The sequence below is a fragment of the Pteropus medius genome, unplaced genomic scaffold (genome assembly GCF_902729225.1).
Source record: "Pteropus medius unplaced genomic scaffold, Ma_sr-lr_union100, whole genome shotgun sequence".
Lineage (NCBI taxonomy): Eukaryota > Metazoa > Chordata > Mammalia > Chiroptera > Pteropodidae > Pteropus > Pteropus medius.
In genome coordinates this window covers 2600473-2613925 of record NW_024342471.1, presented here as the reverse complement: position 1 = coordinate 2613925, position 13453 = coordinate 2600473, and the positions used below count along the sequence as shown (strand labels likewise).

The following is a 13453-nucleotide window of genomic DNA, read 5'->3' as shown; positions in this document are numbered from 1 at the left end:
AGTTAAAATAAAATTAATCAGAGAGTGGAATGTGGGCCCTAGTCTGAGGTCTTACACTTGGTGACTCCTGGGGTGCTGCCTCCCACAGAGGCAAGCCCAGGTCCCCACACCCCACAGGGTGGCTTGGCCATTTAATAGACAAGAAAACCAAGTCCTAGAAAAAGGTTGAGTGAATTGGTCCCAAAAAGCCAGTAGAGTCAGGACAAAAACCTACCTCCCTGAAAGGTTGTCTGCAGTTCTTTCCACCGTGACTCCCGTCTCTACCAGGTCCTTAACTCAAGACTCACACAGAGACATTCTCATTTCACTTCTTATTTGGGATATTACAGCCAAGTCTGAGCCCATTCAAACCATAAACTCTGGGGAAAGGAAATCGACTTTTCTCCTGGGTGCACCTTCACGTTCTTATCCCCAACCTTCCGAACGCGGAGGCTTCTCACCCAGTGGACACACAGAGACCCATCCGCGGGGCACTTCTCTTGAAAAGTGCTTTATTCAACAAAGATCTAAGTCGGGTGCATTAAAACATATCAAAATGTTACAGAAATTCACGGCTCCCTACTGAGGCCTTGTCAGATTAGGTTAAAATACCTAAACATATCAGTTTATAAGTTCAGAACCAAACATGGAACCAGGTTATGTACCATTGCTAAAAGGCAAATTATGATTAAGAAAGGAATACTTCACAAAGCTAAAACAAGTGGGGAAACCCTTAAGAAACACGAGCAAAAACACACCAGAAACCATCAACCTGGGAAACAGGTGTGTGACCTGCAGGTGGCGGTGGGGCAGGGGGCGGGGGGAGGGGGCTTTCCCTTCCCAGCTGGTCCTCATCTTGTAATTACTTTCAATCACATCTGAAAGGATCCACATTTATTTTTATTTCTACCTCGCTAGGAGACCATCTCCCACCACATCTGACTCAAGCAAGGCTTTGTGTAAAACAATGTAAGTAGAGGCTCAAAAATGCAGCACCAGGGGTACTTGAAGGGATCTCCCGTGTATCCTATCTCAGGCCCCACTTCATGGTTTGGTCACTATGAGACTCTGAAATTCCCTTATTCATATAGAAATTTCTCTCTTGGAGATGCATTTATGACACTATGTTCTTAGTGCTACAGAGCTTTGAAATAACTCTGGCTTTAAAAAGTTTCTCTTTTCTTGAGAGCTTCTTGCCCTTCTGTGGCCCATTCCACTCTCCTGACACTGAAATAACCACCTAACTCCACAGAAAAGAATTCTTGCTAAGATGTTTTTGCATTGGAGCACAGGTTTCTTTTTTTTTTTCTTCTTCTACTTTGGTCATTATTGCCAAAATCTTATCTACACTGATGATAAAATGTCTTTATCTGGAGATTTCCAACCGGGAATATAGTTTTCTTTCCAGTAGGAGGGAGAGAAGGGTGAAGATATTTCTTCTTGAAGACTCAGACCAAAATTCTCAATCTCAGGTCTCAGCATTTTTTACGTGAGTGGGTGGCTAATCCGAGATCCTCTCACCTCAACCTCGACTTCTGGTTTCGAAGTCCCTCTAGTCTGGAAACTCAGGTGTACACTCCTCACCAGTATGCACAGCCAAGCCCGTCCCTTGTGCTTTTCCGTCCCTCCCAAGGTAACCCCAGCCTCCTTACCACCACCCTCCTTTTAACTCATCACCTTCCCACTGATGTGATCAGAGAACGTGACCTTGTGCTTAATTCCACCATCACCTGGGGGAACGGACCCTCTCCCCAGCCAGATGGACTCGGGTTTTTCTTCATTCGATCACCTTGTAACATAAGCCCCTGGCAAAAGAAAGCAGATGAGGCTATATTGCTTTTCACAAATTAGGGGAAAAAAACCCTATAAATTGGCCTTTTGTTCTTCACACGATTTCAGGTTCATTGCACACAATTACAAAAACCCACACAAATCAGTCCAAGAGTTCAAAGCTGCAGGGCCATGTGATACCAGTGAGAAAATCTGGCTCCACATCGTGGAGGTGTCTGTTTCGGCTGCTGGTGTTTCAAAGAATCTTTCCAAAATTCCTGATTAGAATGTGAGACATGTCTCTAAACAGGGTGGGCCAAAATGGAAAAGTGTGGCCTGCATTAAATGGAATATATTGTGTAAGATATAATTTCCCCTCACTTCCACCCCAACCCCCATCTTTAAAGAGCCAAATCTATGTTATCACTTTCTCAGAAAGTGATCTGGCAAACCTGACATTTTACAAGATTTCTACATTTAACATGATCGTTGTGCTAGTGCAAATTAAAGGGAACTTTCATAAACCACAAGTAGCTGTCCCATAAGAGTTAGTGGTTAGTATTTGCTTGGTGGAAATTCTTCCCCCTGGCCCTCCAGGGAGAATTATCAGGGCCAGGAAAAGTTTTAAACATTCAAAATAAAAATAACTGGAAGAGAAGTTTTCCAACTCATTTTCTCAAATGAGAAACTCAGGAAGTATGTTTGCATTCTCAAAACTGCTTTCTCATCGGTAACAAAGGAAGCCTTCCTTCCATCTTTCTTTTTTTTGCCAATTCTGTGCATTTTACAAAGCCCACCGAGGTGCATGGTTGAGACTAAGCCCCTCCAGGTTTCCAGTCAAAACCCCACTGGGCACCTGGTGCTGTCCCCACAGAGGTAGGCTTGCCTGCTAAGAGACCGCTGGAAAAATGCCAAGTGGCAACATGCCATCTTTTTGAAAGTCAACAATAAGACCACAGCTGTGAGCCATCTACAGAGGCCATGGAGGCCACCAGGGCAGGAAGGGAGCAAGATGCCTCGGGAAGGAACGGCTCTGCTGCAAAGCTCCGCCTTCCTTGCAGGCACCAATCAGTGGTTCTCCTTTCCCCAACTGGCCATCTCTCCAAACTACTCTTAGAGAGGAGGTGAAGAGATGGGGCCCGACCCCAACAAGGCTCGGAGACGCGTGCTGTCAGGAGTCCTGGCCTTGCTTTGCTTGATCTCCAGAGCCAGGCACCCTGCTCAAGTATCTGTCTGTCCCTCTTCAAACCTGTCACCCAGTTGTTTGGCGACCCCGATGGGGGCCCCAGGGGACAGAACATCCCAGCCCTTTTCCTCCCATTATGGTCTGCTTTGAAGATCACCCAGGTAGTTGCTCAGAGAAGCTGAAAGAAAAGCTCCATCCTCCATCTGCACCTTCCCCCGGCAGCTCGAAGAGCTTCCTTGAAGCCCACACTCGGTCAAGAGCAAGATGAGTCCTCATTTTTGGAGTTCATCTCCATGCACGAAGCAAGGGCAAGGTGCAAGAATCCAGCCTTGGAAAGAATAAAGTCTTGACTTAAATGACACAGAAGTGCAGCTTCAAGTGCAGAAGACCCCTCGATAGTGCGAAAATGAGCCAGGCTCACAGGCACCTGTCATGTCTGCAAGGACCTCTACATTCCCCCAAGGAGGGACACTTCCTGGATAAGCCCAGGCCTAAGTCACACTAGCCAGTTGGCGCCACATGCAAACCAGGGAGGCCTGTTTCATAAGATCATTCCTTCAACTCAAGGAGGCACCGAAGAGTTGGGGTCAGCAGCTCGCATTCTGAGAGAAGCATCAGGCTCTACTCCTATCTCCTAGAGGTGGCTATGGAGGAGATAATGGAGGCGGAATCCATTCTCCACAGGCATCCACACAGATCATCACATACATCTTTGTTCTTCAAAATTGAAGTTTCCAGTGTAAAAACTAGTGGGCTTATTGCATCTACCCCACTGATGGTCTCTCTCTTTCCATCAGACCTGCTCCAAGTGCACAGGGCTGTTATTTTGTTAGTCTCCAGGGTTCTCACGTTCACAGATCCTTCTTGGCATAGAGGGAGGGTTTCTACTAACATATAAATACCCCAAATGGTGAGCTTGCAGAGTCCCCTTCCCCTTCTAAGCTGGGGAGATGTGTGTGGCTGCTCCCCAGCACTTGAGGAGAGAAATTTTTTTTCAGCATAAAACCCCTGATTGGTGACTCCTCTGATTCTCCTGCCCACGAGAAGCACATCTTCCAGCCTCATGACACTTGTGCTGGTTGACTGGAATGAAATGCATGTGAATATCAGCTATAGGCACGTAGACACGTATCATGTGCGCGCACATGGGTGCACTTTGCGTGCATGTGCGCGCACACACATTTTGGGTCCTCCTTACAACAAAAATCAAAAGTCCTTGTGAATGAAAGGAGAAGCTCGGGGGTCCGAGGATGGGGAGCTGTCTGCTGGCTTCTCGGGAGCCAGAGAGGTCTGCATTTAAATGTTTCTGTGGAAGGAGGGCACCCAGTATCCTGCAGGCCTTCTTATGTCAACGGCAGCTATTGCAGTATCTGGATCCCCTCTTTCTTGTGGCTCAGATTGTTTCTGGGGTCTCGGCTATCTCCTCCAGCCTCTGCCGAATCATCAGCCGGAGCACAGTGTACCTGGAGACAGAAACAGCTGCAGTGGGGAGCAGAAAGCGACACACACCTCTTCTTGATCCTACTTCCCAACTCGGGTCACAGCGTGGGCTGACTGTCCTGTCTCTTTGCTTCTGTCACTGGCCTACTCTTTAGCTACTTTGCTGCAGGATGAGAGGGACTGAAGAGGCTAACTCCAAACTAGGTTATTTTACTATAGTTAGAAAGCCTGGTAAAGAAGGATGAGACGGTGAAATGACAAAAGGAACAATAATAAGGGTCCCATTAACTGAGCGCTTACTATGCCCAAGGCACTGTGTACAGTACTTTGTATGCACAGCAGCATATAATCCTCGCCTCGGCTGGACCATACGAAGTTACCACATTTCACCATTTTGGGAGGCCTACACAATGGCAACTTCATGTGGTTCAGCCTCATATCAGTACCTGCATTTTGCAGAAGAGGCCATAGCAACTACTAGGCATGGGGGTACATAGCTTGTTGGTGAATGCAGTATCCCCATCTCTTCTCTGAACTATGGCAATGCAAATGCTGGAGTGGGCACCCTTGTGTGGGGCTAAAGGGGACACTACTTATGTTTGAGGCTTTGCACTGCACGCAAGTGTTTAATAAACATTAACAGCTATCACACTAGTTATCATCGATACAGCAAATATGATGTTGACTCTCGTCTCTAGTGGCAAAAATCAATCAATTGTTCTACCATGTCCATAAACACAGTCTGCTTTATGACTAAACATGGCAAAAAAAAAAAATCATAAAATCCTCCCCCCCAAAGATAATTTTTACTGGGCTTTTCAACCCAAATGCAACTTCCACAAGAGAAATGTTAAAAAGGGAGGCACGGTGTGAGGAGAGGACTCCAGAGGTTGGTTGCTCAGGCCACATGCTACTAAGACAACCTTCCTGAAAGCTCCAGAACATTCTTGTGTCTCACATCAAAATTAGAGGCTGATGAGAGAAGCAGAGAGACCAAGACACTGAAGTTCCACTCCCCATTTGAGATCTGGATTCACCAGTGGGAAGCGCCCTGAAGAAGGTCCATAAGGCCCAGGCTCATGCAGCAGCTCGGTCCTTGCAAGGCGCCTGAACAGACAGCCCTCTCACTGCGGCCCCAGGAAAAACCCAACCAGCCAGCAGGGCCACGCTTACTTGCGCATCAGCTTCTTTACTTCTCGATCTTCTTCTTCTTGGAGCTTCTGAATGAAGCTTTTAAGGACAGGCATCTCGAACTTTATATACTGGGCCACCTGGGAGGGAAGAAGTAAGTCTGGGGTGCATGCTCCCCTCCCAGAATTATTCCAATGCCTTTTGGCATCTCTCTCATGTAAAGCACAAAGCACTGGGAAATCTATTTCTGCATTAACCCAGGATTTCCTTAAAGGCAGGAGGCAAGCCTCATTCTTCTCAAGGCTGCTAAAGACTCTGCGATGAAGACTGCTTCCTTCACCTGACACATATCTCATAACTTCTCGTTTTTCATCTTATGTATCCACTCCATGATGAGGCGATGGCAAACATGGAACAGCACCTTCTCCTGATTCCGTGATGCAGAGAAAGACCTGAACCCATGATATTTAACACATCTCTCTGGTCTCCCTCAAAAGAATTTCAGGAACCATGGCTCGGAATGATGACTATGTCTCAGGTCTCCAAATGTGAACTTGATCCTGAGAGGCTGTGGGGGTGGGGTGGCTCCCAGGTGAGCTGAAGTTAAACAACTGCTCCTCCTCCCCCACCAGAATCTCCATCCTATTCTATCCACTCACTCTTTGCCATGAGGGAAGTATATTTCTTCACCCTTTCCATGTTGGGCTTGGCTATGTGACTTGCTTTGGCCAATGGAATGTGTATAGACATGACATATGGCAAATCTGAATAGAGGCTTCAAATGAGCTTACATGGTTTGGCCTCATTTCTTGCACTCCAGCCATCTACCATGAGAAACATACCCAAGGTAGCCACTGCCCCTTGAGCGTGGGCCTCTGAATGAGACTTGCAATGTAGCCTAAAGCGGAACTGCTGCTACCAGCCTGCAGAATCCTGAGTGAGAAAGTAGATACTCGCTGTTGTAAGCAGCTAAAATTTGAGGATATTTCTTACTACAGAGATAAAATCATTGCTAACTTCTTCAAGTTGCTAAGAGAGAGTTTGCAGAAACTTCTTGGCCTTCTTGCAATACCTGAAAAAGGCTTAAGACATTTATTCCTTCTACGGAAATCGCTTTGTGCTTGAACATTCCTCCAACAACTCCCACAGGGCGCATCCTCAACCTAGCCGCCGCGTTCATTCTCCTGGCTCCATGGCCGTTACCGCTTCCACAAAACCTTGTATTAAGAAGGGCAGCAAAATGGGGCATGGCCCTTGCCCAAAAAGTCAAGCTATACCTCAGCTGCAGGTAACCCAACCAAACCCCCATCCTCCTGAGGACAGACCTTTGGACCGAAAGGGGACTCACATCATAGGTGACTTCCTCCACTTGGTCCTTCTCCATAAGGAACACTTTGGAGACCTGCTCACATGGGCCCTGGAGGATTCGCGCAATCAGCGGGTAATCGGTGTTCTTCAGCTTCTGTTTCTCTGAAAGCACACACAGCCCAGAGCACCCCTGAGTTCGGCCTAAGGCCTTTGTCACTGTGAGTAGTGGTCAGCTCAGGGGCCCCTGTGGACCAGGCACCTTAAGACAGGGGTCCCCAACTCCTGTACTGATCCATGGCCTGTTAGGAACTGGGCTGCACAGGAGCAAGAGAGCAGCGGACAAGCGAGCGAAGCTTCATTTGTATTTGCAGCCATTCCCCAGCGCTAGCATCACCGCCTCAGCTCCATCTCAGATCATCAGGCATTAGATTATTATAAGAGCACCGGTCCCTGGTGCCAAAAAAGGTTGGGAACCGCTGCCTTAGGAGATGCAGCCATACAAGTCAGGAGACTGATTTGCCATGAACAATTCAACAGGTGTTCAAAGCAACCATTCGCTCCCTTCTCCCCTCAACAATACTACTATGCCTCAAACTCTTTGGAAGATGCTGCAGTGGAGGAATTGGTTTTATAGGTATCTTGAGAAAATCAAAAATCCAGTTCCCTTTTTAATAGGCAGTTAGGTTTCGGGGTTTGTTACGGACCACACATGGCATTCCCCAGTGGACTCATCCAGCGAGTGCACCAGCCTTGGAGGCAAACAGCAATCGAAGGTTTCTAACCCCAAACAACAAGTGAATGAGGCAGAGGGTGTTTTTTTTTAACTTGCTATTTTGAGTTAATTATAACTTTTAAAGCACACTGTGTTCTTCAGACTTACCACCGCTGGTATGGACCACGTACAAAGCAAACTCCTCCGCCGAATTTTCGATCTGAATCAGGAGCAAAAGATGCTTGCTGAAAACATGTGTTACACACCCTAACTTTGAGCCATTCCTTCTTTATCACTGTAAAGCTAAATAGATTTTAGGCTCTTTTGAGGGGAGGGCTATTTCTTTGCAGCTCTTAGAAGTGATGAGGAAATTGAGCAGCAGGTAACGTTATCAATAATAATAGATAGTAAGAGCTAACACTTATTGGACCGGGCCCGGTTTCTACAATACTTAAACTCATCTAATACTCATGACAACCCTCTAACAGGATCCTGTTATCTTCATTTTACAGATGAGAAAGCAGAAGAAAAGGGAAGTTAAGTAACTTGCCCAATTCATCCAATCGGTTAGGTGATGGATGGGGATTAGAACCCAGAACCTGCGCCCTCGGGCCACTAGGTGACACTGGCTTCCATTAAAGTCGGAATACCTGGTCTTTTTATTTATAACAAGGTGACTGTGAGAAACATATAGAGTAACAGGACTTTAAAAATACTCATGCACTATACTTTGCCCATCTATTGATGGTTCATTTCCAAGGTAGGTTCCCCAACAGCGTTCCAGCAGTCAATCTGTGCACGAGTTGTCAGGCCGGGTCTTTCCATGGCCCATAAAGCACCTGAGGGATGGTGCTTCTCAGACTTCTGCGACACCAGAATCCCCTTCAAGCGTCATCTAGCAGGTTCCCTGGCCTCACCTCCGAGCTTCAGGTTCAGCCAGTCTGAGAACCTGCCTTTCTAACAAGCTCCCAGGTGATGTTGATGCCTGGGGTCTAAATAACCCAAACTCTGCCCAGTGCCCCCGTCACCACACACTCCCCACAGCCTACAACTCGGCACCTGTGGGGCCCCTTAGGCACACGTGCACTTGTCTGAGGCCAGCCAGAAGAGGGAACTTGCCTTAAATTTGTTGAGGAGCAACTTCAGGACCTGCGGGGTGGTCATGGTGCTGTTGATGCGGACGTTGGTGATAGAGCCATAGGCTGGTGTGAACACTGATGTCTGTCAACAGAGGGGTCCAGCTCAGGATGGGAGTGGGAACAAGGGCAAGGTCTAAAGCCCATGAGTCCCACCCTGTTACCTGGGGTAAAGGGCACAGGGACAATGACACTCAACCTGTGCTCCCTGGCAGCCCCCTGAATACCTGGCAGGCATCAGGCTTTGATGTCAACAAAGAGCGCTCAGGAGTTCAAGGGGTCTGAGCTTGCCAAGTGGCAAGGTTGAGGAGGGGGGATAGGACCAGATAACGGAGGCCCTCTCTTCAAACAAAACATAGGCAAAGTCCCCTCTACCACGACTTTCACACAGGGAGTTCTCTGACTACTCACTCTCCCAAGAGATACACATTTCTGGAGCTGGATTTGAACCAGGTAGCAGGAGGGGAGGAGGGTCAGCTAACTGGGGTGGGAGGGTGGGGCACAGATGCCCCCTGACCTGGGTACCACAGCTCTGCTTCAGGGACAGCCCTTAGCTCATGGAAAAGTCAGACCACACAGCAGCCAGGAGGCACATGGTGCAAGAAGAGGGTAACACGGAGATTTCCTGAGAGGATCTGATGAGGGGTGTCTGTAGGGTCATCTCACCCACCACCTAGGGGGTCTCCTGATCTGCGATCCTTTGTTCCTCACAGAACCAGCAGAGCCTGCAGCCCACCCACAACCTAAAGACCAACAGTAAATGCTTGGCTTCCCAGGTGCCTGTAGCCCCGAGGTCGTGGCCGCCCGGGAAGGGGCCTTGCCCCCACCTTGGGGTTTCCCCCCCACTCCTTGCCACCCTGTCCCCTCTACCTTATGGTTGTAGAAATGGCCATTGATGGAGAAGCGGTGGCGTCTGATTCGCCGCTGGTCACTGGGTGTCCTCACGTTGCCACGACGACGCACTCCGACATCACTGCGTGTGCGCATCAGCTGCGGGGTGTCTTCCTGCAGGGGTTTCAGGCCTCTGGAGTCTGAGAGGGGAGGGGGAAATGAGCTCTGCCTGCCTGAACCCGGCATGTGGCAGGCCCCTCTTGGTTGCCAATGCTATATATAGCACCCACTGCCTCCCCGAAAATATATTTCATAAAATCAGTAATTCCTGTTAGGGGAAAATCATGCATAATTTACTGAGAAGCAATACAGCGACAAGGTTCAGAGCACAAAATTTAGAGGCAGACTCCCAAGTTCAAATTCCAGCTCCATCATTGCCATATATTGCTAACTCTTTTGTCTCGGTTTCCTTATCTATAAAATGGGGATAATAACTGCACCCTCCTCAAGAGATTGTTGAGGGTTTAAATGAGTTAATGCACATAAAGCACTTGGAACAGTGCCTGGCACAGGATAAACACGATATAAGGACTTGCAAGATATTGCAAACTGACAATATCTTTAAAAATTACAAATGTACGTAGCCTCAGCGATTCCACTTGAAAGAATCCTAAAAACTCTGACAAATGTGTGCAATGACATGTCTAGAAGGCCACTGACTGCAACCTTGTTTGTCATAGCAAAAGACTGGAAATGATCTAAGTGTCTGTCACCAGAAAGCGATTAAATAAACGGTCATTTTCCCCTGCAGCAGGATACTGCAGTGCCGAGAAGAACACCAAAGTTCTTTTCCGACTTAGATGGAACGATCTTCAAGACAAATTGATAAATAGAAACAATGGTGTGTAAAATGCTACCACTATATAAAAGGGGAAGAAAAGAAATGACATCCAACCATAAGGGTTTGTGGGTATGTATTTGCTTGTATTTCCACAGAATATCTCAGGAGGAATGCGTTCAGGTTGTTTCTAGCGCGGGAACTGCAATAATGGGTAGATGACATGGGAAACTTTTAATTCTTTTTAAATATTTTTTGACTCTTAAACCGTGTGGGTTTTACTTATTCAAAAAATAAGTAACAGCTTACAAAATCGATCACATCCGTCTCCACAGTTGACCCCAGACCCGAGGCTCCTCCCACCTCGCAAGGACCTGTGAGACTCCTCCCATCACACGTGTACCTGTGGGGCTAGACGTCTGCTCACTCTCCGCCGGGGCATCTACCTCTGTGATCTGAATATTGGGCATGGTGAGGGGCTTCAGGATGGTGCTGGGGGCAGAAAACAAACAAAAGGGAAGGTGGTTTAATGCCCACGGAGAGATGCCCCCACTCTCACCCCGACCCCCTCCCGCAAGGGGAGCACTTCGCTTGTGCCAGGCTGGGGACCAGTACACATTAAGCAACGAAAGAGGCGGGTGGGCTATTCTGAGAGTTCTATGAGGCTGGCCCAGCTCCAGGCTGAGCACTGGGTGAAGAGGGGGAGTTCCAAAGGGAGAAGATGCTAGTCCCCAGCAGCTGCAGCAACACAAGCACCCAATTCATCAAGCCCAGGATGGAGAACAGCAAAGAACAAAATCCATGTGTTGTCTGTGCTGAGTTTCTAAGCATGTATGGTTTCTACAGCTTATTTGGAAATCCTCAACAATGGCCATTTATTTCTCGGGACAAGATTCCGGTTCAGATCCATTTCTGTTGAAGGAATAACTAAGAAATTGTTTCTGGTATCTAAAAGGAATGGAAATAGGTTGGCTGCCACAAGGGTCAGGGTGGCTTTGGAAAGGGTGCTGCTGACAGCGTTCTTGGGGTTGCAGGGACTGAGTGCTCATCGGCCATGCTGGAGAAAGGGCTAGGAGCAGGCAGTCTGAGCTGCAATCTGGCCAGGGATAACTGGCAAATAACTCCTCAAAGCAAAAAGGAGAATGGGAGCAGCTCAAAGAAACATAACACAAATCAACAGAGGATGCAGCCAGGAAGGAGAATCATATTCAACGATTAGGACCATCCCATGGTGAGAGGGGTGTGGGCTCCCTGGGACCCAGTGGAGAGATAGGACTCATGTTCAGGGCATGATAGTTTTAAGGGAAGACAATTGAAATTGAAAATCTGAAGGAACTTCCTATCGTAGTATAACCTGTGGACTTCTGACCCCAGAATAGAATTGGTCAGAACCTCTCAGGAATAGTGAACATTTGGCGCCCACTCCTTCGTCCAAAGCTCTCTTTCTTGTTGAAGAAGAAACTGGGCTCAGCATCCTTCTTAACACAGTGGTCTAGGCACTCACTTTATTATAGAAGGCATCTGGGATAACATTATTTACATTCCCAAAAACTCTCTCACAGTATTTGCTGGTTTCAAGAACAAACCAAGACCAGATTGCGGCCACAAGGAAGGGAAAAGAAACAAGGGTGCACAGTGGAAGACCCCTCCCTCATAGTCTAATGGAATTTCAACAATCATCTCATTGAGGGAACGGAATGTAACATAGCCTGGGGGTCAGGGTGGGGCTGTGGAAAGGGTTTGGTCCATTGGAAATCAAATGCTGAAAGCAAAGCAGAGTATGAAACCAGCAAAATTAGATGAAACCAAAGAACCGTGACCAGACATCCCAGCGTCTGATGGGATGGGCAAAGAATTTCCTTCTTAAATTCCCTTGGAAAACAACCAGATCAGCTCCAGGGCTTGGCCACGTTGTAGTTTCCTCTCAACTTTAGAGAAGATAGATTTGATTGTGGAGTCTAACAAAACGTTCAATGGGGCCGACAGGGCTTGGTTCTCATTCAAAATATTAAAAAAATCACTGTGGTTTTGGCCAAGAGGTTGGCATGCTCCACCCATGCCGTGGCCAGAAGGCAATGGGCATCAGCAAGTTTCAAGATGGAACAAGACTAGTCACAGTCAGTTGACCCTAAAAACTGAAGTCCCAGAAAGGCAGTAAGGACGGTGTACGTTACTGGATGCACTCAACTTATTCATTTGGTGGTGGAGGTAGAGAAGGAACAGGCTTGGTCTCTACAGATCTTTCACTGGGCACTCAGAGGAGGGGGTCTCCCAGACTACTGACCATCACACCGCCACCCGGCTCTAAGTGCATCCTGAAGGGACCCCTGGCTGACCTCTCTTGGTTGGCTCAGACAGGATCCAACATTCCTTTTCCTTTTCCAGGTTCCCCCAAGACACGGAGTACTTTGGTCAAAAGGTTCAGACACTAATTGTCTCCAGAACAGGGTCCCTCTATAACAAGTGGTCCTGGCGAGGAGGACACTGGGGCATCTGACATCCTGTCAGATATCTGCAGGCCAGGCCTGGCTGGCCACTACCAATACCCCCGAGAGATTCAGAAATTCTCCATGAGGGGGACATGCTGCTCACCCAGGCACTGGCCCTTCTGACTTGACATCTCTACTCCTCTCTCTGACTGTCACTCAGAAATTGTGGTGACAGGCATGGAGACCTGATCACACCAACGTCTGCCCCTTTCTCTTTATCCCAGAGCAGAGCAGATGGGCAGTAAAGGAAGTAGGAACAGGAGCTGGGGTCAAGGTTGGCCGGAAGGAGGTGGCATTTACCTGCTTGAGAACACAGACGCTCCAGAAACCCCCAATCACCCCCAGTCCCATCTCTCCTCACTCACCCCTGAGCCCCCAAGTTACAGCCAGAGTGCCAGGAGGAGGAGGAGGGAGGGGGGCGAATGCGCTCATTGTCATCCTGCATCTGCAGACGAATGGGCCGGCGCAGCCCCCAGGAGATGTTCAGCAGCCCCTCCACGATGAACTCGTCTTCTTCCTGCCCACAAAGCGATTGGTGCAATGAGTCCCGAGGAAAAGTCCTGCAGAAGCCAGCACCACACTTGGGGACAACTGACAGCATCCTGGATGTGTCCAAGCTGGACACACGTGAGT

At 48.1% G+C, this 13453-nt stretch overlaps 1 protein-coding gene across 1 annotated transcript; it reads right to left on the bottom strand.

Annotated features, from left to right (window-relative positions):
* Positions 1–474: 474 nt before the first annotated feature.
* On the bottom strand, positions 475–13440 carry RASSF2 (Ras association domain family member 2). The gene is made up of 8 exons (XM_039863785.1): positions 13186–13440; positions 10735–10823; positions 9533–9693; positions 8646–8747; positions 7695–7746; positions 6855–6976; positions 5549–5646; positions 475–4398 (listed from the first exon to the last, which is right to left on the bottom strand). The coding sequence occupies exons 1-8, from the start codon at positions 13419–13421 to the stop codon at positions 4329–4331; spliced, it is 930 nt and encodes a 309-aa protein (XP_039719719.1). The 5' UTR covers positions 13422–13440; the 3' UTR covers positions 475–4328.
* Between the last annotated feature and the right edge of the window lie 13 nt (positions 13441–13453).

Excerpts from the sequence above, each read along its gene's own strand:
- RASSF2 (XM_039863785.1), bottom strand. The coding sequence starts at position 13,421 with ATGCTGTCAGTTGTCCCCAAGTGTGGTGCTGGCTTCTGCAGGACTTTT. Across the intron at positions 10,824-13,185 it reads TGTAACTTGGGGGCTCAGGG|CACCATCCTGAAGCCCCTCA; the intron begins GTGAGTGAGGAG and ends TTCTGCCCCCAG. Across the intron at positions 8,748-9,532 it reads GCCATTTCTACAACCATAAG|ACATCAGTGTTCACACCAGC; the intron begins GTAGAGGGGACA and ends CTCTGTTGACAG.